This window comes from Colletotrichum gloeosporioides, assembly GCF_011800055.1.
Source record: "Colletotrichum gloeosporioides strain Lc1 chromosome Unknown consensus_81, whole genome shotgun sequence".
Taxonomy (NCBI): Eukaryota; Fungi; Ascomycota; class Sordariomycetes; order Glomerellales; family Glomerellaceae; genus Colletotrichum; species Colletotrichum gloeosporioides.
This window is the reverse complement of record NW_025544726.1, coordinates 168,848-191,492: the sequence shown is the minus strand read 5'-3', so window position 1 is coordinate 191,492 and position 22,645 is coordinate 168,848. Positions and strand designations below refer to the sequence as shown.

The following is a 22,645-nucleotide window of genomic DNA, read 5'->3' as shown; positions in this document are numbered from 1 at the left end:
GAGTGGGCTTTCTTTTGTGGTTTGTTTCGTCTGAAGAGGGTGCGTTGGCTTTTCGGGGAGATGTCGGCATCTGCTGTGGTTTGTGGTGACGGAGAAGGACGTCGGAAGTTTGAGGTCGGATGAATTCGCTTTCTTGACGTCGGGCTATTAGTAAGTGAGTTGTTAAAGAAGTTATTAAGGTGTAGACGGGACGAGGATATGCAGAGTCGAGCAGGTGCCTAGAGTTTGTCCGCGGGTGTGTTTAGACTGATTCATTTTTGAAAGGGAGGGTTTGGCTGGTTGAATGGTTGGTTGGTTGGTCTGACGGAGGAGGGAAAGCTCCGTTGTAGTGTTGAGCCAGCGGAGCTTGTGTGCTTGTGTTGAGTGGCTGAAGTATCGCGACTGAAGGGGCTGACGCGGTATATAACAAGTGGGTTTGTCCCGTTGACTCATCAAGGACAAAACGGATGTTCGGACCTCCAACACTTGCTTTCACAGAAGGTCGGAGTTTAGTCTTGCTTTCTGTCGCAGTATTCACTGTGGTCAAATTGTGATCGAACTATGACTTCCTGATGATAGTTTTCAGCCGTCATCTGGCATCGTCCTCCCCAGTGTGATAAAACAAAGTTTTGGAGAATACGGTGGATGATGAGGTCCTATCCGACTGCGAAATCCGTCTTTGACGCATGTGTTGTTTGCGAGTGGCGACGTGAGGTTCTGATCAACGTATCCAATATCACCACCGCGTTCATTTGTCTGAGGAATTCTTATCCTTGGATTTGATGGCGTGCTTTTATAGCCTATTTGCTCATTGTTCACTGGGTGGCTTTAGGTACGGCAATACCGCCCACCTCATTGTAGGGGATGGGAGTTTACCTAGACGGTTTGGCGAAGAGGCTTTGATGGGGTTACATGGTTGGAGTTGTGTGGATGCTGGTGGTGATGTAGGCTCGTTGCTAGAGTGACAATATATAAGGTGTGTGATCTTTCTGATGCAGAGGTTGTTGCGGCGAACGCAGCCATGTAAACGAAGAGACCGAGACGGGCACCATACTAAGTCGCTCCTCGGTTCACAGAGCCGCATGAATATGTGAACCATCCTGAGTCACTATCTGCGTGATACCTTTGGAGCAGCACTTCCTCGACCATGGAAGTTGTTCCCGTCTCGCATCCACGTCCCGAGAGTATTAGTGTGTGTATTAGAAGATAGAGATTATGCCACCACAAGTTGAGGTCTCGAGACGATGAGGGAAGATGGCTGGAAATTTTCCAGCCAGACGTGGCCCGAGGCTTTGGCTGTTGATCGAGTCACAGCCTCACCCTCCTGATCAACTCGCCAACTACCTCGGGAACTGATTGCTGCTAATGCCTGAATATCCAAGGAAGTTACGGAGATTTTATAGCGCCGGCAGATGGGACTATCCCCAGCATCGATTTGGTTCGGTCTCTTAAATATGCGACTCCGAAGGAGTGGTCTACTTCGGCACCATTGACACGAGAGGGCGTTGTGTTTTCGCAAACACAATGGGTGCAAACTATGTCATCAGTACCTTGGTCAAGTTATCATGGAGAAAGAAAGGTAAACGGGTTGGTACTGTAATACGGAACTATGAGCACTGTTCGTGGGATATACTTGTTTTGATAATCAAGGGGAAGAATGGCTGGCGGATGAAGGGTACTCTGAAAACATCCTGAATTTAGATTCTGACGTTGTCTGCTGGAGGATTTGATCGACGATTGGTTCGAGGCTCCGGTTCTGTCCACCAAAACCATGGAGTCGACATTGTGCTGAGAGGTAAGAGCAAGAGCCGTGAGAAACTATTAATTTATACCAGAATGATGAGATCGCTGCATGAAGGCGAGGCGCTGGTGACGTGTGTATAAATATCCCAGACACCTGTTTTGAACTCCTCTTCTCGAAAAATGCGGAGCCACGCCACTTCTTACGTTTCTTCTTAGAGATGGAGACCAAGTTCGTGGTTATGGCTTTGTATCTGTAAATTAAGGCCACAAATTCGAATTTTCCCACACCGTTTTGCTCTGTTGTGGTCTTCCGGCGTCTTTATCGTCTGAGTATTGTGAGGACTCAAATAACTGAAGGGCGAACGCATACGCCGAGGGTAATTGGATTTCAGTGATTCATCAACGCGTGACATCCCCAGTGGCCCCAATCTCTCTGAACATGGTATCAGACTGCAAGTGTTATCAACGCCGCCTGTTTTCCATTTTTTCGGGCTTGGTATGAGACATGGGCGCGAGCTCAATTTATCAAAATATAGTGCTCAGAACATTAACCTCACTCACTAAAAGACGTGGGTATTGCATCACGAAGGCTCTAAGTATTGGGCATACACTATTAAAGATGGAAGGATGAGATTGCTTTGAAATAAAGTCAGTATATCGAAGCACATGCTTCATGCAATGGAGGTTTGTCTACATAATAGGAAGACAGGAAGTGTGGTGTAGGTCCCAAAATTGATCGAGTTAGTTTGGTGGCTACTCCGAGATGATGCCCGTGAAGCATTCCCTTCAAACATAGCCCCCAACACCTATTGATGTTTGGGGATCTCATCCCATTTTTACTGCGAAAGTGCCATCTGAAGCTTCTATCAGTTGAGAATTATTTGAAGCCCCATACAACGGGGATGAAGATCTTGCCGGAAGGACGTCGGCTATAGAATGCGTGCTGTGATCATGTCACACAATACACATAGTGTGAGTGCTTCGTCTCGATGTTAGGCCACGAATCCACGTTTTCTGGACGAATGCCCGTTTACTTCGCCGTTTCAGTAAAAAATGATTAGAATTGGCTTGATTCATGTAGGCCGCCTGATGGGAAATTGTTACCACTGACGAATAAGCTTGCATCACAAAAGGCGAGATGTGTCGGACCCAACTGGAGAATCTAAAAGAAACGACCAATGGAAGAGAAATTTTCTCAGGTTACATGTAATATTAGGTATGGGAAAGAGTTTATTCAGTGATTAACTACTGTTTGAGCATTCGTGGTGGGAGACAGAAGCACCGAGCCTGACCCGCATCCTTCTTGCCTGAGAATTATTTCAACCGCATCGTCGAGCGTTCTCCTTTTCACACACAGTCACCTATACTCTTCCAACACCAGCGCCAATCTTGACGATAGGGGCTACAAGTGGCAATGGGGTGAGCTTGAACTTGTAAGGTGCCTTATAGAAGTCACCCTTCTGTGTGATGTTGACACCAGCCTTGCCCCAGTCGTTGGCTATCACAGAACATTTAGCATAAACCATGACATACAGCAGATGTGACAACTTACGAGCCCCGAGGTTGGCAAACCCATCCAACTCCTCATCACCACACGTACACGTGTTCGGCGAGTCGTCAGGAATAACGAGCCCGTACGTGCTGAGCGCCTCGCGCGTGTTCCCGCGGAAAACATTGCCCTCAACAAGCACCTGGTTGTCGGAGCGCGAGTGGATGGCCTGGTAGAGAAAATCCTCGTACAGGTTGTTATAGATGTGCTGGCGGCCGAAGCGCCCCGCGGGGCCGCGCGTGCCCTCGTTGCGCCAGTGATTGTGGTGGTATGTGACGTGCAGGTGGCCCGAGTCGAGGTCGCGGAAGGTGGCGTCGTTGCCGACCAGCGAGGACTTCCAGTGGTCGTGGAAGTAGTTCCAAGAGACGGTGATCCAGTCTGAAGCGCGGATGATATCGACCTGGCCGTCCTGTCACGTATAAGTTAGCACTTGCTGTTGGCGTCGAGTGGAAGTTTAGTTTGAGCTTACGTAGAAATCAGGGCCTTTGGTGATATCCGAGGTGAACTCGTTGTGGTCCACCCACACCCGCGTCGAGTTGCGGATCGTGATGCAGTCGTTATCTAGGATATGACTGATCTTGAGATTCTGCAGGATCACGTTGGTCGAGTTGAAGACGTCGACGCCCTTGCCGGTGATGTGCGCCGTGGTCTTGTAGCCGACGAGGCTCTTGTTGGAGCCGACCTTGAGCCGCGCGGGCAGCTCGAGAGAGCCCTTCAAGACGACGGTTCTGGGATCCGTGCCAGCGACGGCGGTCTGGAGCTCCGGGATGGTGGAGACGGTGACCGTTGGGCCGCCCTTGCCGCCGGTGGTCTTGCCGAGGGGGTTGTCTTTGGCGTAGCCTTCGACGTCCCAGGAGGCGATGCCGAGCCAGTCGAGGGGGTTGGCGGTGGCCAGGCCTGCGAAGGCGCATAGTATGGATTTTGTTGTAAGTCTCATTATGACTCTCGATGACTTGAACAACCCACCAGAAAAGACAGAGCGTGGAGAGACAGGGGAAGACGGGGACAATCTTCAGGATACTATTTATACACAAATATAGATACAACTCTGCCATGCCGCAGTCATCACATCCGATCTCGGTCAACGGAAGCTCTTGATTTCGGGTTCCCCTCTCCCTGCTTTCTTTTTTGCAACATCGTCACCTGTAATGGCCCCATGCGGAGAACCCTGTCTGGTTCGCGTGGTGCATCGCCAATGATTGCCATCCGACCCGCTGCTTCGGGATCTTGGCAGAGATACCACCAGGAAGCGATCGCGCCAAGGACCGGCTAATGAAGACAGCCTTCTTAGGAGTGGTGGAAATTTGGTGATCCGTATCGATGGGCAGACCGGCCAATGCAGAAGATATTTGGGTGAAGAGAATGCGCTTGGATGCAGCCAAGAGGGATGGCTGATTTGGAAATGACACGCGAGATGGCGATGGATGAAAGGTCTCCCGCGTGGCCTTCACGTTTTTCATGGTTTGTAGATGGGTGTATTCGCGTAAGGTGTGACAGCGAGACTGCAGGAGCAATTGGCCTCTGGGCGAAAGGTGGTGCCCTAGTATATAAAGAAGGAAATGCATGCTGTAGCCGGGAAGGGAAGGTCGGAGAGTCTACAATTTGGGGTAGATGGACCCCAGAGTTTGCGCTGTAGTGTTGCATCGTGGGATCGGAAGAAATAAAGCTCATGAACAGGGTGACGTTCCGGGAAGTCGAATAAACAAACATCATTTGTGTGCAATAGATATGGCTTTGACGGTGGTTGATTTATTACTACCAATGGTTAAGGGATACGAGAAGGGACGATGAAGTAATACTTCCTTCTACTCGTGTTGAAATGCTGGGAGGACAATTTGAGAAATGAGTCGATTGGGAAGCCACTCATCCTGTCTCCGATGGGGACATAACCATGCCATGGGAGCACAGGGTCCCGACCTGCAGTTGCGAACAGACGCGTACTGGCCAAGCCTTGTGGCGCTGGATCAACCACCAGGGCCAGAACGCCAACCGGAGAAGTAATTGCATTATTCCATGAACCATCTCTTCCACCTTTCTGGGAGCATCATTTGCTGTGGGGAAGGGTGCGAGGCGACAATCTGAAACTTGTCTAATTGTGCGTGAATGAAGGCAAAATAGCTCTAAGTGTAGCTGGATGAATAACCCAGAGAACCCTCATTGGTTTGTGAAGCTAGGTAGGCACGTGTGATCGTGCGATACCCAATCCCCAATCCCCTCTCTCCAATCGACCATCCCGCCCGACGAGTTTTAACCTCGTATCCCATCAACAGATATTCGTAAACCCATCTTTTTCTGCTTATCCATGCAGAACTTCGCCAGTGAGGAAGATTGGCTCCTTGTTCGAGAAGTTGGCAACGTCGCCCATGATCTCCCCAACCTCCGGGCCTCCAAAAGCCGTCTTGATCTGCTCCAAGTTGTCCCAGTACACAACCGAACCGAACGCGTACAGCGGCTTGGCTCCATCTGCGCCAGGCTGGAACTTCGTGACGGACCAAGATTTGACGCCGTACTTGCCCCATCTCTCCTGGATCAGAGGCATGTGCTTGGTGACGTAGTAGTCGATGTCGTATTGGGCATCGTCATCGTTAGGGAAGACAACGGTGATTGTGATGGCCATTGTGATTGCTGGCGGCTCTTAATGAATGAAAGTTGCCTTTGAATGATGGATGGAATGCAGCTGGGAAAGCACAAGAGGTGAAGGCGATCGCTGTCAAACTTTACGGCATGCCATCTGGAGAACAGACTGCATGGGTGCTTATATATGCGCTCTTGACACGTCGGCAGTTTCCTCGCTGTTTTTGAAATATTAGTAACCGCTTCGTCTTGCATTGACTCCCGGACATAGTCAGTCATAATTTCCGCTAGAACCGACGAGAAACACATCTTAATGGACAATAGGAAGCTCGTAGGGAGTTAGAGATGACGCTGCCGAGCCTCGAGAGACAAAGTATCCACCTTGGTGATGTCTGCCAGGATGTTCGTCCCTAGTTCAACCCAATCCAGTGGGGAACCATGCCCCGAATTGGCTACTCTTACGGAGTCAAAACTCTAATTCCACTATGCTAAGAGATACAAAAAGATGGCCTGGAGTACGCCAGATTACATGTCTTGATGTGATCGCAGGTTTACTATTACGTCTCTTTATGTAATTGGAACAATTCCTTTCACTCCTTTTCACAATGTCAGTAAAGCCTAAGGTTCTTGTCGTCTTGACGTCACAAGACAACCTCCCTACGAGGGATGGCATGAAGACCGGATGGTACCTTCCGGAGTTCGTGCACCCGTACAACGCACTCGCTCCTCATGTGGACATTGTCGTTGCCTCGCCCAAGGGCGGCGAAGCTCCGATTGATCCCTATTCCGTCCAAGAAGCCAAGGATGACGCAGAGTGCCAGACTTTCTTGAAAGAAAAGGAGAGCCTCTGGAAGAAGACGGAGAAGCTGGAGACTATGCTTCAGAGGTCTTCAGAGTTTGCTGCAATCTTCTACGTTGGTGGCCACGGACGTAAGTGAAGCAATGCTGAATTCGAAGCGAGAGCCGTGAGATCGCTGACAACAATTACTCTGTAGCCATGTTCGACTTGGCCGTCGACCGGGTATCTCACGCACTGATTCGCGAGTTCTACGAGAACGGCAAGATTGTCTCGGCCGTCTGCCACGGCCCTGGAGCCCTAGTCAATGTTAAGCTGTCGGATGGAGAGTACCTAGTCAAGGACCAAGAGGTGACTGGATTCTCCAACGCCGAGGAGGATGCGTATCAGTTTACTGATGCGATGCCTTTCTTGCTGGAGACTGAGATGAAGAACCACGGGGCTCACTATGTCAAGGCAGATCAGCTTTTCGGAGTCAAGATTGTGGTTAGCGGCAAGGATGGTCGGCTGATTACCGGGCAGAACCCGCCAAGTGCTGGGGTCATTGGAAAGACTCTGGTTGAGGCTATCGGAAAGCTCTAGAATAATGTACAACTAGGATTTGTGAGACCGATTGCAGGAGTCTTCGGACCGTGTGCGATTTAGGCTTTACATCTTAAAATTAGGTCTTTCAATTTTTAAAGCAATTTCCAAGTATCTCATCTAATGAAATGTTGGGCAACGGTTGCAGTGATCCTCCCATCCTTGATGAACGGGGTTCGACGCTTTGAAATAATCTGAAGCCTCCTGGTCTGGACTCCGGCCGTGCTCCGGCTGCCCCGTCGAACAGACCGGGCGTGACCCGGGCTGGACCCACTTGAGGGCTTTCTTTTCGCTTCACGACTCGATTTCCCACCACACCACATGCCAATGCTCCATATTCTTGAAATTTGCTGGTTGACTTCAACAATTCAAATGGTTTCGTGGTGTAGTTGGTTATCACGTCAGTCTAACACACTGAAGGTCTCCGGNCCAGTGTTCCACTGAAGGTCTCCGGTTCAAGTCCGGGCGAAATCAACCCTTGGGCGAATGGGTTAGTGGTATAATACTCGCTTAGCATGTGAGTGGTCCAGGGTTCGATTCCCTGTTCGTCCAATCTTTTGCTCTTGACCTTCATGTCGATTGTTTTTGAACTCATTATCTGTCTGTTCGTTGAGTTGGTTCAGTTGGCGGGCGCCACAGCCCAGATCGCGCACTCAGTAGAGGTGGGGCCGAGCCAACCAATGACATGAATACAGCCTAATTGAATAAGAACAAGGAACAAATCCAGGTGCTGCAGGTTCGCATCCTTTCAAGAATTGGTGCTGCTACGCATTACCGTTTTCGGAACGTGGCTGCTTACCAACGCTAAGGGGACGAATGAGAGCTAGGCAACCGCGAAGGATGCACATTTTGTTGATTGGCCAAGAAATGGCATGATGATAGTGTAGCTTCAAACTGTTGTTCCTGTGGATCTTCGAGTTGATGTTCGTGAGAGCTTGTCAGTATCCGCTGCGACTCGAGGGCTACGTGATGGGGCTGTTGCCTCGTTTTGTACGTGGCTTTGTCCAACTATGTGTAATGTTGCATGTGTCCGCCGTTGGTCACCTGGACGCTGCTGTGTCGCCTTGGATCATGAAAAGCCGAAGCAATTTACCTTGTAATATCCGGGGCCGATGGCCTCCAGGCAGCCCTACAAAATGTCCAGGCTTCCGTCGCGCACACTTCCCTTGACAAGGTGACATGGGTAATGCGGGCGCGCTACAGGGGGATCACCCTTGCTAGTCTCCACGTTGGGCCCAACTCTCTGGCTCGCGTCTCCCACCGGCGGCCCCATCAAGCCAAACATGGGACGGGGTATGTCAGCATTGAGATGAGTTAAAACCCCAGAGCTTCCCCTCAAGTTTGACACCGAGCTTGGGTCAATTCAGACATCAACCTTATCCCTCCGTGTTACCCGTGGTGAAGCCGTCACGACTGGGGACACCGCAGACTGCAGGAATTTGAACGCTAGTTTCAGATCGCGCGGTCCACAATGGCTCCCACGTCATTGATATTCCCCGAGCTCTCCAGCTGGTCAGGAATCGGCCTGCTAGCAGCGGGAAGCTTTGTGATCTTCTTCCTCATCAGCCGAACATTCTACAGAATCCCCTACCCGGAGGGCATCGCGCTCATCGGCGAGCCAGAGGGCGCGACGCGATTCAGCTTTCGCACTATCCTTCGGTACTACACAGACTGCCCAGGCCTGTTCCGGGAGGCCTTTGACAACGTCAGTCCAAAATTACTTTATCGCTGCCCATCAATCCAGTTCGGACGCTAACCCGCGTTGGTCGATCCAGTATGCCAAGAAAGGTAAAGCCGTCGTGATCCCTGGCTTGGGCTTCCGCCACGAGGTGATCATGCCCACGAGCACGATGCGATGGGTCTTGACGCAACCCGAAGACCAATTGAGCCCCAGCGAAGCATTCGCCGAGGTCGACCAGATCCACTACGCGCTTGGAGACGCTCGGTATGTGACGGATGCTTGGCAGGGGCATCTCGTCAAGACAGACATGAACCTCATCCTGGAGAATGTCTGCGCTGCTATGAACAACGAGCTGGGTATCGCGGTCGACAGGTGGTTTGGAACAGAGACCGAGTGGAAGGAGATCGACCTATTCTCCCTCATCAGACAGATTGTCGCACAAGCGGCTGGTCGCTTCACCATCGGATTGCCTATTTGTAAGGTGTACGTCCCTTCATAGACGGTCTTCAAACTGACTCATGCGACGCAGGCCGAGACCAGGACTACTTCAAACTGAACTACGAAATCATTGATCATCTAGTCGTCAACGCTGGCGCTGTTGGGGGTGCTCCCAGGATTTTGAGACCTCTGATCGGCTACCTCCTGAACCTGCCGCTGCACGGCAAAATCAACAGACTGAGAAAGATGTTCGAGCCGTACTGGAACGAGCGCGTCGAGAGCTTGAAGTACGACCGCAACGACCCGGACCATCCGGAACCGCAAGACCACCTGCAGATGATGGCGAGGTACGCCGAAAAGAACCGCGTCGAGGAGTTCAACAACGTCGACATGATGACGAGGCGTCTCATTGCTGCAAACTTCGGCTCAATGCACCAGACAAGCATCCAAGCAACGAACATGCTGCTCAATATCATCGGCTCCGATTCCGAGTTCAACACGATATCCATCCTGCGCGATGAAGTTAACCGCATTCTGTACGAAGATGGCAACGATAGCTGGACGAAAGCCAAGGTCAGCAAAATGATGAAGGCCGACAGCGTGGCCCGAGAGACTCTCCGCCTCCAATCATTTGGTGGACGCGCGGTCTTCCGGAAGGTCATGGTCGATGGGTACAAGGGCCCAGATGGAAACCACCTGCCCAAGGGCACTCTCATCTCTTTCCTCGGCCAGCCCGCTGCCACGGATGGCGATGTTTTCGAGGAGCCGCTCAAATACGACCCGTTCCGGTTCTCCAGGATTCGTGAGAATGCCGCGGCCAAGGATGAAAAGGTGCCCCCTGTCTCGTTCGTCACGACCAGCACCGAGTATTTGCCGTTTGGACACGGGAAGCACGCATGCCCAGGCCGCTTCCTGATTGACTTTGAGTTGAAGATGATTATTGCCTACGTTCTGGGTCACTACGATGTCGAGTTCCCCGCCGAGTACAACGGGCAAAGGCCGCCAAATTACTGGATGACAGAGGCATTGTTTCCTCCCGAAGGAGCGAAGATTAGAATTAGGAGAAAGACCAAGGCATGAAAGGGGGGCTAGAAATGAGATAGCTGCCCACCGGCAGGGTGGGGCTTGTCGTATTCGTATTCACCCCGGTGGGATCTCAGCCAGTTCGTCTGGATTGATAATACATGAATTCAAATCGTTAGAGCGTTTGCCACATCAATCTGCAAGTCATGTACACGGGGGAGACAGGGTATTCCAGGGGTAAGAAGCGGACCCCATCATACCCACGGCACTTGACGCACAACATTTGACCGAGACGGCGACTTCGGATTGACGAATACACTAACAGCTGTTGAACTATGTACAAGAATGTTCCAATACTTCCAGTATCTGCTGAAAATTACACCCGACCAGAATCCCTCAGCTTTCTACTCTAAACACACTGGGAGTAGTACTCGTTGAGAACCTGGCAAGTCGAGCCAGAAGCACAAGTCGTCGAGCCGGTGTATCCGATGCCACCGCACTGGCCGTACTTGGGAACGGTAGTGCCGCCGGAGCCTCCTCCTGCCGCTGTGGTAGTGGTGGTCCTGGCAGTGGTCGTGGTAGCCGGGGCCGCCGCCGTTGTCGTCCGGGCCGTGGTGGGGCTGCTTCCGCTGCCACCTCCGGGGGCCGTCGCGCTGGATGTCGCAGTCGGCCGGGCGGTGCTCTGAGCAGCAGTCGAAGACGAAATGCCCGCCGCCAAAGTCGGACCGGGGATCGGGTAGACTAGAGGCGAAGTGTACAGGTTGAACAAGATTCCGGGGTCGTCCGACTTGTACAGAGCCGTGCCCTTGACACCGGCCGGAGCGAGCGAGCCGCCGCCAGTGACCTGCAGGTTGAAGCACTGCGGGTACGCCTGGGCGCCGTTGACGTTGCCGCCAGAGTGCAGCGCGATGATCTCGTGGCGGAGAACGTAGTTGCCTGGGGCCAGGTTCGATGGAATCTGGACGGTCCACGTGAAGTTGTTGGCCATCAGGACATCGTCGGCCCACTTGCCGTTCGAGAGCGACATGTCGATGAGGCCGCCGGCGCTGATCTTGAAGAAGTTCAGCGAGGTCTTGTCGACGGACTCGCAGTTACCGCTGCACTTGGCAAGGTAGTCGATCACAGGGCCCTTGTGGGACTCGGGCCATGTGTTCCAGACGAGCTGGATCTTGGCTCCCGCAGGAACGGTGGCATGGCCGCCGGCGGGAGATCCGTTCTTGTGGCAGATGATATCGCCCGTGCCAAAGTTGACTGGCTCGACGAAACCGTTGTCAGGGGCATCGATCTTCCACCCGACGACCGGGTATGTGGGAGGCGAGTAGGTGAATGCAGGAGAGTCCCAGCCGCGGTAGGCGACGTTATCAGCCACTAGCCAGTCAACATGGCCGTGTGAGGCGACCAACGTTGCCAAGGATAGCAACAGAGAGGAGGGAGTAATGATGCCCATGGTCAGCTTGAACGTCTGATAAGACTGATTAAGCGTGTCTCGAGTTAAGAGAAGGGGCCCGGCTTGTTGGATGATGAGCGGTGTCGAGTTCAGGCAATATGCACTCCAGGAGACGAGAGGCACGGCATATATAGTGCATCATCCGGAGCCGGAGAGACGCGTCGACTGAACCGGAAACTCGGCAATCGATATTGAGTGAACACCCAAACGGGCAAGTTTATTGATGACAGAAACCTGAGTCGGACATTGTGCCATCGTGAAAAGCTACGCTGAATCGCTGGCTCAGCAATCTAGGGCCGTCTTCCGACTCTCGGGCAACAATAAGCAGGGCAAACGTGCCATTTCCCCGCGGGCTGTCGCGTCGTCCCTTGCTTCCCTGTGGGCGACATCTGTCACGAGCGCATAGCGCGCGGCGCCACGATGGGACACATTCATCCGGAGAGCCTGAATGGGATGCCGGGTCTTGGTGTTGTGCTGACGATTATTGATTGGGAGCCACCACATGAGAGTGCGCGGATGCGGTCAAGGGAGGGCACGTGTAGCCCTGAAACGTCGGTAACGAGGCGGCGCCATCGAAGAAGAAAACTGCAGAATCAGGAAATCTCGGGTGGCTTGCACCGAGAAATGTGACGGCGGGTTGGAGCCGGGGTTGCATCGGAGGACCGGGGATGTGGGGTTCCCTTGATTGGTGGGTGAGAGACACTCGACCACCCGGAGGATGTTTATATATTACTGGTGGCTCCCTCCTTGCGAGTTGCCTTCTCATTGTAGTAAGTCTTTGTCATGAGATTTGTCGGCTGGTCGCATCATGGGAGCCTGTTAATACTCAAGGTGTCGACTTTCTGCGCCTCATGGAGGGATAGCTTTTCCGACTTGATTTTGGAGAAGAGTCTCGCAAAAGTGAACTATTAGTTTCTCAATTTCAAATGGCTTCCGAGATGACACAAGACAAGCGATGCCCAACTGTCGGTCATGAGTTTCAAATCTCTGGCGCCTTTTGCCCAGTTTCGAAGGGGCCAAAGCCAACCCCTGCAGCGCCAAGCCTGTCATGTCGAACCATTTCAGACGCACCGAGTGAGTTGGGATAGTTATACAACGAGGACTGGGTCTGAAGATAGCCTGAAATTCGCGGGTCAGTGAAGCCCAAAGTAGATGGCTCGTGGCTGATAAATCAATCGCAAGAGGTAAACTGGTTCTTGTTGCCTTCGAAGAGATACATGAACGGCCGCGGCGATAGCCAAGCAACTGTCTATTTCTGGAATGGGTAGACTGAACGATGTAGTTTTATTTCAGAAATATTGAACTGACCAGAAAGATTGCAGGAGGCTATTCAATAATAGGGCACTTCAATGATTCACAATGTTCCATTTTGTCTCGTCGCCGGTGACTGTAAACCCCTGAATATTGTCGTTTCCATGGTTGGCAAACTCCACCCAGACATCTTTAAGTCTGTCACCTAAACCGTCCACAGCGTCTCGAGATGCGTCTCCTCCTATCATAGGTGCTGTTTTCCATGACTCCCAGGAGCCAAGGAGAAACGGCAGCTCGATGCAGTGGGCCGCCCGCAATGAGCTATGCGAAGGGTGCCACTGAAAACGGTAGAGTGTTGCCTGACCCCCCGCCTCCAAGTATTGGTTGTTGAGGCGATCGGTGAGCCACTTGAACACCTTTCCCGAAACGAACCAAGTTGCTATTCGCTCAATAAACTGTCCAATCAAACTCAGATTAATATAAGGACGTAAGGTCTTGTTCATTCGGACGAATGGGACGCCCTCATCCTTAGTGTATCCAAGCATGATAGGTATTCGTTGCGCTACCAGGCGGATCTTCTCAGATACTTCGGTATGGGTGGGTAACGGTGCATGTCCCATAAGTGGACCGAACGGCAACTGTCCCTTAGCAGCGAGCAGAAGCTCAGTCTGTAAGGACAGCATCTCCTGGGAACTCCTCGGCCTGGTATCGGTGATGAGTCTTTCTCGGGCAAGGCAACCCAGCGAGCGAACCATCTCTTCCCGATCCGGCGTCCATACTTCCAGAGGCGCACTTTGTAGTATGGCTTTGTGAAATAGACGGTCGGTCCCCTCTGCAAGCATGAGGCAGTAGATTGAGCCCGCTCCGGCAGATTGTCCAAAGAGTGTAACATTGTCGGGGTCACCGCCGAACGCAGCTATGTTTTCCTTGATCCAGCGAAGAGCTTCCACCTGGTCCAACAACCCAAGGTTCGCGGGAGCGATATCCGGTATTGGCTGAAATCCGAAGACTCCGAGTCGATAGGAGATGTTGACACCGACGACACCTCTCTCCACTAGGCCAGTTGGCTGGTAGCCATCCAGATCCGCGCCACCCGAGACGTAAGCCCCTCCGTGTAGATACGCCATGACTGGTAGTTTGCGTCCGCCCGAAAGCGCATCCACAGTTGTAGTTACTGTCACGTGAAGACAGTCTTCATCTTGGTCGCGCCCTGCTGTGATGGGTCCGGTGACAGAATCTAATCGGGAAGGCACAGTCTGAGGGCAGATCGGTGATGGATCCGTACAGTCTTTTGTGTCCTTCCATTTGTCGATAGGGGTAGGACGCTGGAAGCGACTGGCGGATGCGTATCGAATTCCTCGAGCTCGAATGAGCTGGCCATCGCCTGCGACGGATATTTTACCTACTGGAAGGTCAATGATGATGGTCTTGATTGACGCCATGATGGTTCGTCCGTGTGGAGAGATCGCAGCAATGATTAATGAAAACGACCGATCGCGGGTGCGTTTCCGTACTCTTCAAGCACCGTCCCCAGGTCATGCTGATGGATGATCGTGCAGGAGTCTGGACAGCTGCGAAACTCATCTGATGATCAAAACAGGATGATTTCGTCCCAATATGGAATAGTTACCCTAACTTCCGGATGACGATTTGCCGTGCCGCCAGCTGCCCAAGCCACATCTCCAGCCACGTCACATATCTATCTATGTCGCCTCACCGACTTACATAGACCTTGATTTTGTTTTTTCTAACATAGTGCTTCAACGTGATGTAACTGGAACTAATGAAGAAAATTTTGTTCTCTTCTATTCAAGAACCCCGAATTTCGATTGAACAGTAGCTGCAGAGCGATTTGATTCGCGAGATCGACTCTGCAATGAAAGATTGCAGACTCAATGCCCATATATTATTCACGATAAAGGTAATCTGACAGCCAAGGGTATTGACAGAAGACTACACAGATCGCTTAAGTGCACCGCTATGCGGGTCTACCAGTAGTAGGTTTCATCGATCAAAGTAACAGGGATCGCTGCCTTGAGTGCTAGTTTGCTGACGATGCATCGCACCTCGTCAGTCATAGCTGCGGGACCACCGACGACGACGGCCGTATCTCCCTTGGCTTTTGCAATCTCTTCTTCCATAACGTTGCGCAAATTGAACCTCTCGCCTACCAGGATGTCCGTGTCAATACGATCAAGATCAACGATTTCGACCAGACCAGGACTCCTGCATGACCAGTACACCTTGGCGTGTCCTGGGTAGGCACGTAAAGCTGGTGCTACAGCTGTGATTGCGACACCTCCAACGATGCATATAAGAGTTTGAAACTTGGTTAAGTCGGGGTACGGCAGATAGTCTGCCTCGACGAGAACGGGGAGTCGGGTCTTATAGCGAAGCATACCTGTGGCGCCGTCAAAGGTTCGGATTAAGAAGGAAAGGCCAACATGAGGCGGTTCGTGGATGATGACCACATCGGCGGCTGTGGTGCTGGCAAGCTTGGATGTCGACCCCAGTGACTTCTCGGTTGAGCTTCCCGAGGATGATCGCGGAGGATCCGCAGGTCTCACTCTAGTTCCCATGATGGAGAAGGGATGACTTTCCCAGATTCTCCACGTTAGCGTCGGGAAGTAGAGATAGGCGTGTCCGTGACCCTTTGCCCCTTCTATGTCAACCTGGACGTATTCGTCGTCAATGACTGTGACAACGGCTTGCCGCCAGCCATTTCTGGCCATCCTGGCAAGTCTGGCAACGCGGTCGAATCCCCAGACTGCAATGGCGATGTACATCCAAATCTCGTATCCCCATTGATGATTGAAGCGGTATATAATATGCAGGTAGCAACCTACCACCGAGAAGACAGCCAGTACGATGTGCCAAAAGAAGAACATCTCGTACATCTTGGCACGGAAGGGAATGGCTGACGCTGGGAGTAGCAGGCTCATCGCAAGCGTTGCGATGGCACCCCACACCCAGTAAGCAAGCTTCGATTCGCTATCATGCCATCCTAAGACGACATATATGCGAAGCCATATGATAGAGTGCATGATAGCTTGAAGCGTGCAAAGGTATGCAGTCCAACGATGCATCACCATGAATGTCGACTGTGTCCAGTCGGTCAGCCAGTACAGAAAGTTGTTTCTGCCGGCATATAGGATGAGCAATGGCACGTTCGCGAAGCTGAGAACACCAGTGCGGTTGGCGACAGAGGTAAGGACTTCCTGTAACTGATTGCCCCACCACCATGCATTAGGCTGAGCTGACTGAATATCTACTCCACTGAGTACGAAGTTGAGGACCACGACATACGCTATGAGCATCGCCTGGCCACGCGTTGGCATGATGAACATGTTGAAATAGGGCGCTTGGTGGCGGCTGCCGAACAAGGGCGGGTCTATGATAGCGGCGTTGACTTTGGCTTTGAATAGCTTGGGCAATGGGAGGAAGCGGAGCCAAGAGCTTGCAATGGGAACAATGACTCCCAGAGTGATGAGCACCAATCTGGAACCATGTAAGCAAAGCTTCTCCCAAATTCAACAGACACGGCATACCCATATTTTTCATGATGGGTTTCCATTCTCTCAAACATTTCCATTGTATCATACTGTAGCTGGTACTGGAAGTCGGCAACCAAAAATGTCCGATTGAGGGGCTCTCCATATGCCAAAGTCGAGGTAACGTTGCCCTGAATCTGGGCGAGGGCCTGCTGGTAAGTCCACTTTGGAACCGGAGGCTTCGCAACAACATGAACTCCAGGTTCATCAAGCCGTCTATGACTATTCCGGATGCTCGCTTCAGTCTTGTGCCAGTACTTCTCAATCTTCCATGCGGGAAGGTCGGTGCAACGCTACTACAGGTCAGTAGAGTTCTCGCTATCGGACTCACGAAAGATGTGACCCACTGATTGCAGGCAAAGGGCCATGGATGTTAGGAAGGCATCGTCAGTCGCGAAGCACTCAGGGGAGGTTCGAGGCATTGGTAGGCCACCCTCGACAACCATCGTGCTGCAATTCAGTGCGCTGCCGGAGAGCACAACGCGGCACGAGTAGGCGCAGAGGGGCTAAGCGCCGTCAGTTCTGAGTCTAACTCTTGAGGTTGAATCATGCTCACCTGGTACATTGTGATACCATAGCCGATGAGACCGTGGCCTGCTTCCCCCACCTCATCGGCTATGCATACCTGCGTATGCATAGCCGCTAGGATAGGTATCAGGAGTTTCCTGAATGATGAAATCATAGCGAAAGCGAGAATATGCTCAGATGATTGTGGGTCAACTTGCTGAAATTGGACTGTGCTGTAAAGATTAAGAGTCGAACACCGTAAGGTACTTTGAGTCTAACCCCAACTACACGAGGTTAGCCATTGTTTTACGACAATTCTGGCGTGGCGCTCTTGCTCAAGCTCCGAGTTCATCATCTTTCAGACATAGCGGAGACCGGCGGATTTACCACCCTCAGCTTAGACGTGATTGGCCTCTGAGAGTTTTCGCAGCTTTGGCCGACTTGGCAGATTTTCGCGGTGAATGAAAGCCGACGCCGTTCCCCGGTCTCAAATATCGACCCCAAAAGGAAGTTTGACGGTTCCCGATTGACCGGAATCTTCAGAAATCAGTGCCCGATATTACATGGCCAAGAAAATTACTACCTCTAACATTTTGACCACCTGTTCTTGTGTAGCCGAAAGCATTGACGCTGGCTATGCCATCCGCAGGACGACACAGCTCGGTCGACGTGTTGCTGATCAATCTCATGGCATGGATGGATGCAAGTCGCGAGTGCCCTCTGGCTTAGAAATAAATGTAATTGAAATTGTGGATACAGTTTATTTTAGTTGTACATTGAGTCGTTGATTCTCGCGTTGCGGTAAAGTACATTAAGGAATTAGTTTTGATGGCAGATAGGCAATTGTGAGTGATCATGTGCACCATTCCAATCAGCACCACAAGTTACACGAGAAAGAAATTCAGAACACGGTCGAGATGATGAATGTAGTATAGGATGAAATGTTTGCGCATCGATATTTATGTCTGTCTGTCTGCATGAAGCTTTGATCTTGGCTGACGTCTAACAGTCAGCTACTGTCTTCCACGTTTATGGCTGGACGTTGTGGACTTGTGGTTCAACACGACCACATCAGTCGACAACTTCATCTAAAGGTTGTCAAAATGATCAACACAAACAACCCGTCCATAGCATACTGATGCCTAGCTTAGCAATTTAACATCTCCTGCAAAGTCTCAATTAATAGGGTTGAAGCCAAAATGCTTCTTTTTAATATTTATTCCTCCACCTACCAACCCTGTGTGCTGATTGGATGCAGACCATTGCAGAAGCGACGTTTTTGTCATGCATTCTCATGCTCGATAAACGAGACTGCTTTGGTCTACTGTACAGAGATTTTGGAGACTTTAGTTGGCCTTTGGGTTGCCTCCCCTTTCCTTCTGGTCCTCCTCGGCTCTCTTCTCCTTTTTGACACTCTTCCATTCCACGAGAAGGCCGAATGGGAACGAAATAGCAGCCAATATCATAGCCAGCATAAACGTTCTCGTGATGGCGTAGTTCACCCCATTTAGAGCGTTCTGAAATGCTGGAGTATTGTCTCCAAACATCGTTTGCAGCTTCATGCGCAGATCTGGAGCTCCACCGTCACCATAGACAACACCAGCGACAGACGGGCCGAGCGCCTTCACGAGCTCCTGTTGGATAACGCTCTGAGCAACCGGTACAGATAACGCTACACCTAGCAATCTGGTGAAGAGAGTAAGACTTGTGCCCTTGGCAATCTTTTCGCTCGGTAACACAGTCTGGACGGCAACGTTTGCTTGCTCTGCACCAACTCCAACACCAGCACCAACGAGAATCTGAGCGCCAATCCTTTGAAACTCATTAGCCTGTTATTCCGAATCCAATCCACAGACACCGCTTGGAATCACTCACACCATCCCGAGAGTAGCGTCTGGTTTGATGACCATGTAGAGGGCTGATCCAGCTGTAACCAACATTGAACCAACAATGATGAAGGGGTTGTAAAACCCCAGGGCGACGACCATTCCGCCGGCGACGATCGACGCAACGGCAGTGCTGATGCACAACGCTATTTGCTTGAAACCAGATGACTGGGCGCTGTCGCCATTGATAGACTGAAACCTGCAAAGTGTCAGTTAAACGTATATGCTGGGTGCTTCGAGGCGCATACCAGACGGGAAGGAAAAAGATGAAGACACCGAAAGCGCCGTTCAAAAAGAGCAGGTACAGGTTGGAGCCTGCGACTGATCGCTGCTTCAAAATGCTCAGAGGTACGGTAGCATCATCACCTTGGAAGTATTGTAGGACCATCCAAGGCAGGATGGTCACCGCGAAAACGACCAAGACGGCGATAACACGACCATTACTCCAAGCGTACTCACCCCCGCCCCACTGCAAGGCCAACATCAGGCAGACAAGAGAAGTTAGGAGCAAGCCAGTCCCCAGCGGATCGAACTTCATGATTATCTCTTTCCATGTCATGTCCTTTAGAGTTGCAGATGTTCGTCCCAAGGAATCAGGCAGACAGAAGATGATTGTCGGAATCACCACCGCACCGATGGGAAGGTTGACTAAGAACGTCAGTAGTGTGTTTCTGAAGTTAAGTCGTAGACGTTTAAGACGTACACCAGAAGCACCATCTCCAAGAGGCTCCAGTAGTCATCGCACCGCCTGGCAGACAGCAAGTAAGCATTGGATAATATCGAACGACCAAGAGAGGAGGACCCATACCCATGATTGGACCAATAACACTTGCAATGGCATACGCCGCTCCAAAGAGACCAGCGAACAAGCTCCGCTTCCTGAGCGGAGTCACGCGAGCCAAGACGATGAACGAGCCTCCGAAGACACCGGCCATACCCACGCCCTGGATGACTCTTCCGATGATGAGAACGACGGACACAGGCGCAAATCCGCAAATCGCGCTGCCGGCAAGATAGATGATGACAGATACCAGAAATGTCCACTTGTTATTTGCCAGTGTATATGCTCGGCCGAACGGGAGTTGCATCGCGACTGCCGTGATCTGCTCGCCTGTGCTGTACCATGCGATGTCATCGAAACTGTTGAACGCGCTTGTAATGGTCGGGATCGCCGTGGCGAGAACAGTTTGACTGACGGCAACAATAAAGACAGAAATGAATAGGGAGAAGATAATGAGTGCAAACTGAAGCCCAGATGGATATTGTGACTCGTCAAGATCCTCTCCCCAGCCACCAGGACTGGCTTGTGTTTTCGAGGCATTTTTATCGGCCTTGTCGATCTTTCCAACCTGTTCCGAAGAGGATATTTCGTATGGCAGTGCTACGGAAGAGGCTTCCTTCGAGCGATCGTGCAACTCGTACGAGCCAGATGACTTTGTAGAACGTGGCATGGCTGGATATTGGTGAAAACGAGGATCAAGATTGAAAGAAAGAACGTGATCTGCAGTAATCAACGAATCAAAAAGCAATACTTATCTTAGGGACATAGAAGAATACCATTTAAAGAAGGCCTACAGATTTAACAGACTGCTGTCAAAATTGCATGACACGTACATAATCGATCTATGGGCGGAAGATCCGATCGATCTCGGAAGCATGCACGGGAGGCGCTGCGGCTACCATTTCGCGACGGTTGCCGGACAGTGTTTGCTTTGTCGAGAAAGCACTGTACACGGCCACTGCTTTCGTCAAATGCGCTGCCTGAAGAAGTTGACCTCGGTGGGTTTGATGCCCAATAATATCCAGACGCAAATTTTCAGACGGATTAACTGGTAAATTTTACTCTTATGATTTGATTAAATTCTGCGCACCTGTTCTATGTATTATGAGGAATGCAGTATAAATCAGTCCTATGTTAATGGCATGACGATGGTCATGTTCAACGTATGTTAACTGCTGCTCTATTGTAGCGAACGGTATAACAATGCAGGCAAGACATCTTCTAACATGTCGAACAATCTAACAGTGACTATTCAAATATCATCTAGACTAGAAGTACTGGTATAGTGTTGTGAATTTAGAGAAGAGTATTTCTATTGTTGGTCTAAGAGCTGCGAACCCGCCACCACAATCTACTGGTCGTCTTCCAGTCCAACCATTTTAAGAGAATCGATCCATAGTTTCTTCTCGCCTGCCTCGTCAAACGCCCAGGACTTGAAACCGTAACCCGCCCAATGCAGATCATCCGGGATAGGCTTGCTCACGCCGCAGTCCTCCATGTAGATTCCTCCGACACCATCAAACTCCTTGCCGACAGCTGCAAGTGTGTTCGTAGCTGCGCCTTGCTCGACGCTCTTCCAAATCTTCTTGATGTGTGGCATTTGGATCATCTTGTTCAGCATCACCTTACTGTGCTCTTCAGAAGAGTCCATGAGCCCACTGGTAAAGCCGCCTGGCTGGATGCTAATTGCATGCAGACCCTTGGACCCATATCGCCGCTCCAGCTCGTTGCAAAACCAGATCTTGGCTGTGTTGGAGTGGGCATAGGACACACCGGGCTCATAGCCCTTGCCGTTGGGATTGGCGGTGTCATAATTGTTCTCGGGGAGCACCGTCGACGCTGTGTGTGAAGTGCTAGCCGTCGAAACGATGCGAATGTTCACGCCGTGGGTTGCTGCGGTGTTCAGAAGTAGCGGCTTGAGAAGTTGGAACAAGTAGAAATGCGCTACGTGGTTGACACCGAATTGCTGTTCGAAGCCTTCTTTCGTGAACCCGTGAGGTGTCGCCGCAATACCTGATGTTATCGGCATATGTTAGTGGTGATGTCCGAAAGCCTCGAGTTCCCATGGCGCTGAAGAAATACATGCCTGCATTGTTCATGAGGACGTCAAGTCTGTCGGTTTGACTCAAGACCAACTCCGCACCAGCCTTGACACTTTCTAAGCTCTTGAGTTCCATCTCGACGACCTCAAGCTTAAAGAGAGCGTCCTCGCTCTGAAGCTTCTCCTTCACCTTCTGGCCCTTGACAGGATCGCGGGCTGTGAAGAAGACTCGCATGCCAGTCTTTGCCAAGGTGCGCACAAGCTCAAGGCCAATACCGTTGGTCCCTCCAGTGACCAATGCTACCTTGTGGCTTAGTTTGCCGACGAGTCCCTCATCTTGGATGATTTGCAGGGCCGTAGGCCGCGCGTCGCCAGCGCCCTGGGGATTGGCATGAGCAGATGCATACCGGTTGGCAATTTGCGGAAGGTTAGGAGCGTAGTGCATCGTGACGATTGTGTGTTGAAGATGATTGTGAACAACAATATTGTCGCGTGATTAGGCAAACTTTGAAAGCCAAGGAGTTTCAGGAAGGCAGGTTGACGTTTAGATATTTGCGTCTCGAATTGAACGGCATTCTTGTCAAGTCAGAATTCAAGCACGATTTTAACGTTTACAGACATTAGCAGGAGATTGTTATGGACACCGGGGAATGTGATGGGAATAGCATTCCCCTTGCGAAAGCGCCCATCGAGATCTGGAGGCTATGAAATCGTGATCTTTCATCACAGATAACGATTGGCACAGTCAGTCAGCCGTCCATGGTGCTGTGCAATAGGTAAATCGGGTCACTTGAGCATATTAATTACAGTTTGCCC

At 51.2% G+C, this 22,645-nt stretch overlaps 7 protein-coding genes across 7 annotated transcripts; 2 read left to right on the top strand and 5 right to left on the bottom strand.

The window, feature by feature from the left end:
• Positions 1–3,083: 3,083 nt before the first annotated feature.
• GCG54_00001077 (Polysaccharide monooxygenase Cel61a) lies at positions 3,084–11,812 on the bottom strand (the record flags this gene model as incomplete). The annotated part of the gene is made up of 5 exons (XM_045401204.1): positions 3,084–3,220; positions 3,275–3,680; positions 3,741–4,223; positions 5,583–5,813; positions 10,781–11,812. The coding sequence occupies 5 exons, from the start codon at positions 11,810–11,812 to the stop codon at positions 3,084–3,086; spliced, it is 2,289 nt and encodes a 762-aa protein (XP_045259129.1).
• GCG54_00001079 (Glutathione-independent glyoxalase HSP31) lies at positions 6,451–7,223 on the top strand (the record flags this gene model as incomplete). The annotated part of the gene is made up of 2 exons (XM_045401206.1): positions 6,451–6,775; positions 6,841–7,223. The coding sequence occupies 2 exons, from the start codon at positions 6,451–6,453 to the stop codon at positions 7,221–7,223; spliced, it is 708 nt and encodes a 235-aa protein (XP_045259131.1).
• GCG54_00001078 (Cytochrome P450 monooxygenase tenB) lies at positions 8,695–10,422 on the top strand (the record flags this gene model as incomplete). Its single annotated transcript, XM_045401205.1, has 3 exons — positions 8,695–8,928; positions 8,999–9,380; positions 9,434–10,422. The coding sequence occupies 3 exons, from the start codon at positions 8,695–8,697 to the stop codon at positions 10,420–10,422; spliced, it is 1,605 nt and encodes a 534-aa protein (XP_045259130.1).
• A 1,346-nt stretch (positions 11,813–13,158) lies between the features above and the next one.
• GCG54_00001076 (Para-nitrobenzyl esterase) lies at positions 13,159–14,505 on the bottom strand (the record flags this gene model as incomplete). Its single annotated transcript, XM_045401203.1, has 1 exon — positions 13,159–14,505. The coding sequence occupies one exon, from the start codon at positions 14,503–14,505 to the stop codon at positions 13,159–13,161; it is 1,347 nt and encodes a 448-aa protein (XP_045259128.1).
• Positions 14,506–15,051: 546 nt separating this feature from the next.
• Positions 15,052–17,296, bottom strand: GCG54_00001075 (Ferric reductase transmembrane component 4; the record flags this gene model as incomplete). Its single annotated transcript, XM_045401202.1, has 4 exons — positions 15,052–16,561; positions 16,612–16,907; positions 16,962–17,120; positions 17,171–17,296. 4 exons carry the CDS (start codon positions 17,294–17,296, stop codon positions 15,052–15,054), a joined length of 2,091 nt encoding a protein of 696 aa, XP_045259127.1.
• Positions 17,297–18,467: 1,171 nt separating this feature from the next.
• Positions 18,468–20,458, bottom strand: GCG54_00001074 (Aspyridones efflux protein; the record flags this gene model as incomplete). The annotated part of the gene is made up of 5 exons (XM_045401201.1): positions 18,468–18,933; positions 18,997–19,206; positions 19,256–19,655; positions 19,711–19,755; positions 19,816–20,458. The coding sequence occupies 5 exons, from the start codon at positions 20,456–20,458 to the stop codon at positions 18,468–18,470; spliced, it is 1,764 nt and encodes a 587-aa protein (XP_045259126.1).
• A 681-nt stretch (positions 20,459–21,139) lies between these two features.
• GCG54_00001073 (Short-chain dehydrogenase TIC 32) lies at positions 21,140–22,274 on the bottom strand (the record flags this gene model as incomplete). Its single annotated transcript, XM_045401200.1, has 2 exons — positions 21,140–21,754; positions 21,780–22,274. The coding sequence occupies 2 exons, from the start codon at positions 22,272–22,274 to the stop codon at positions 21,140–21,142; spliced, it is 1,110 nt and encodes a 369-aa protein (XP_045259125.1).
• Positions 22,275–22,645: the final 371 nt, after the last annotated feature.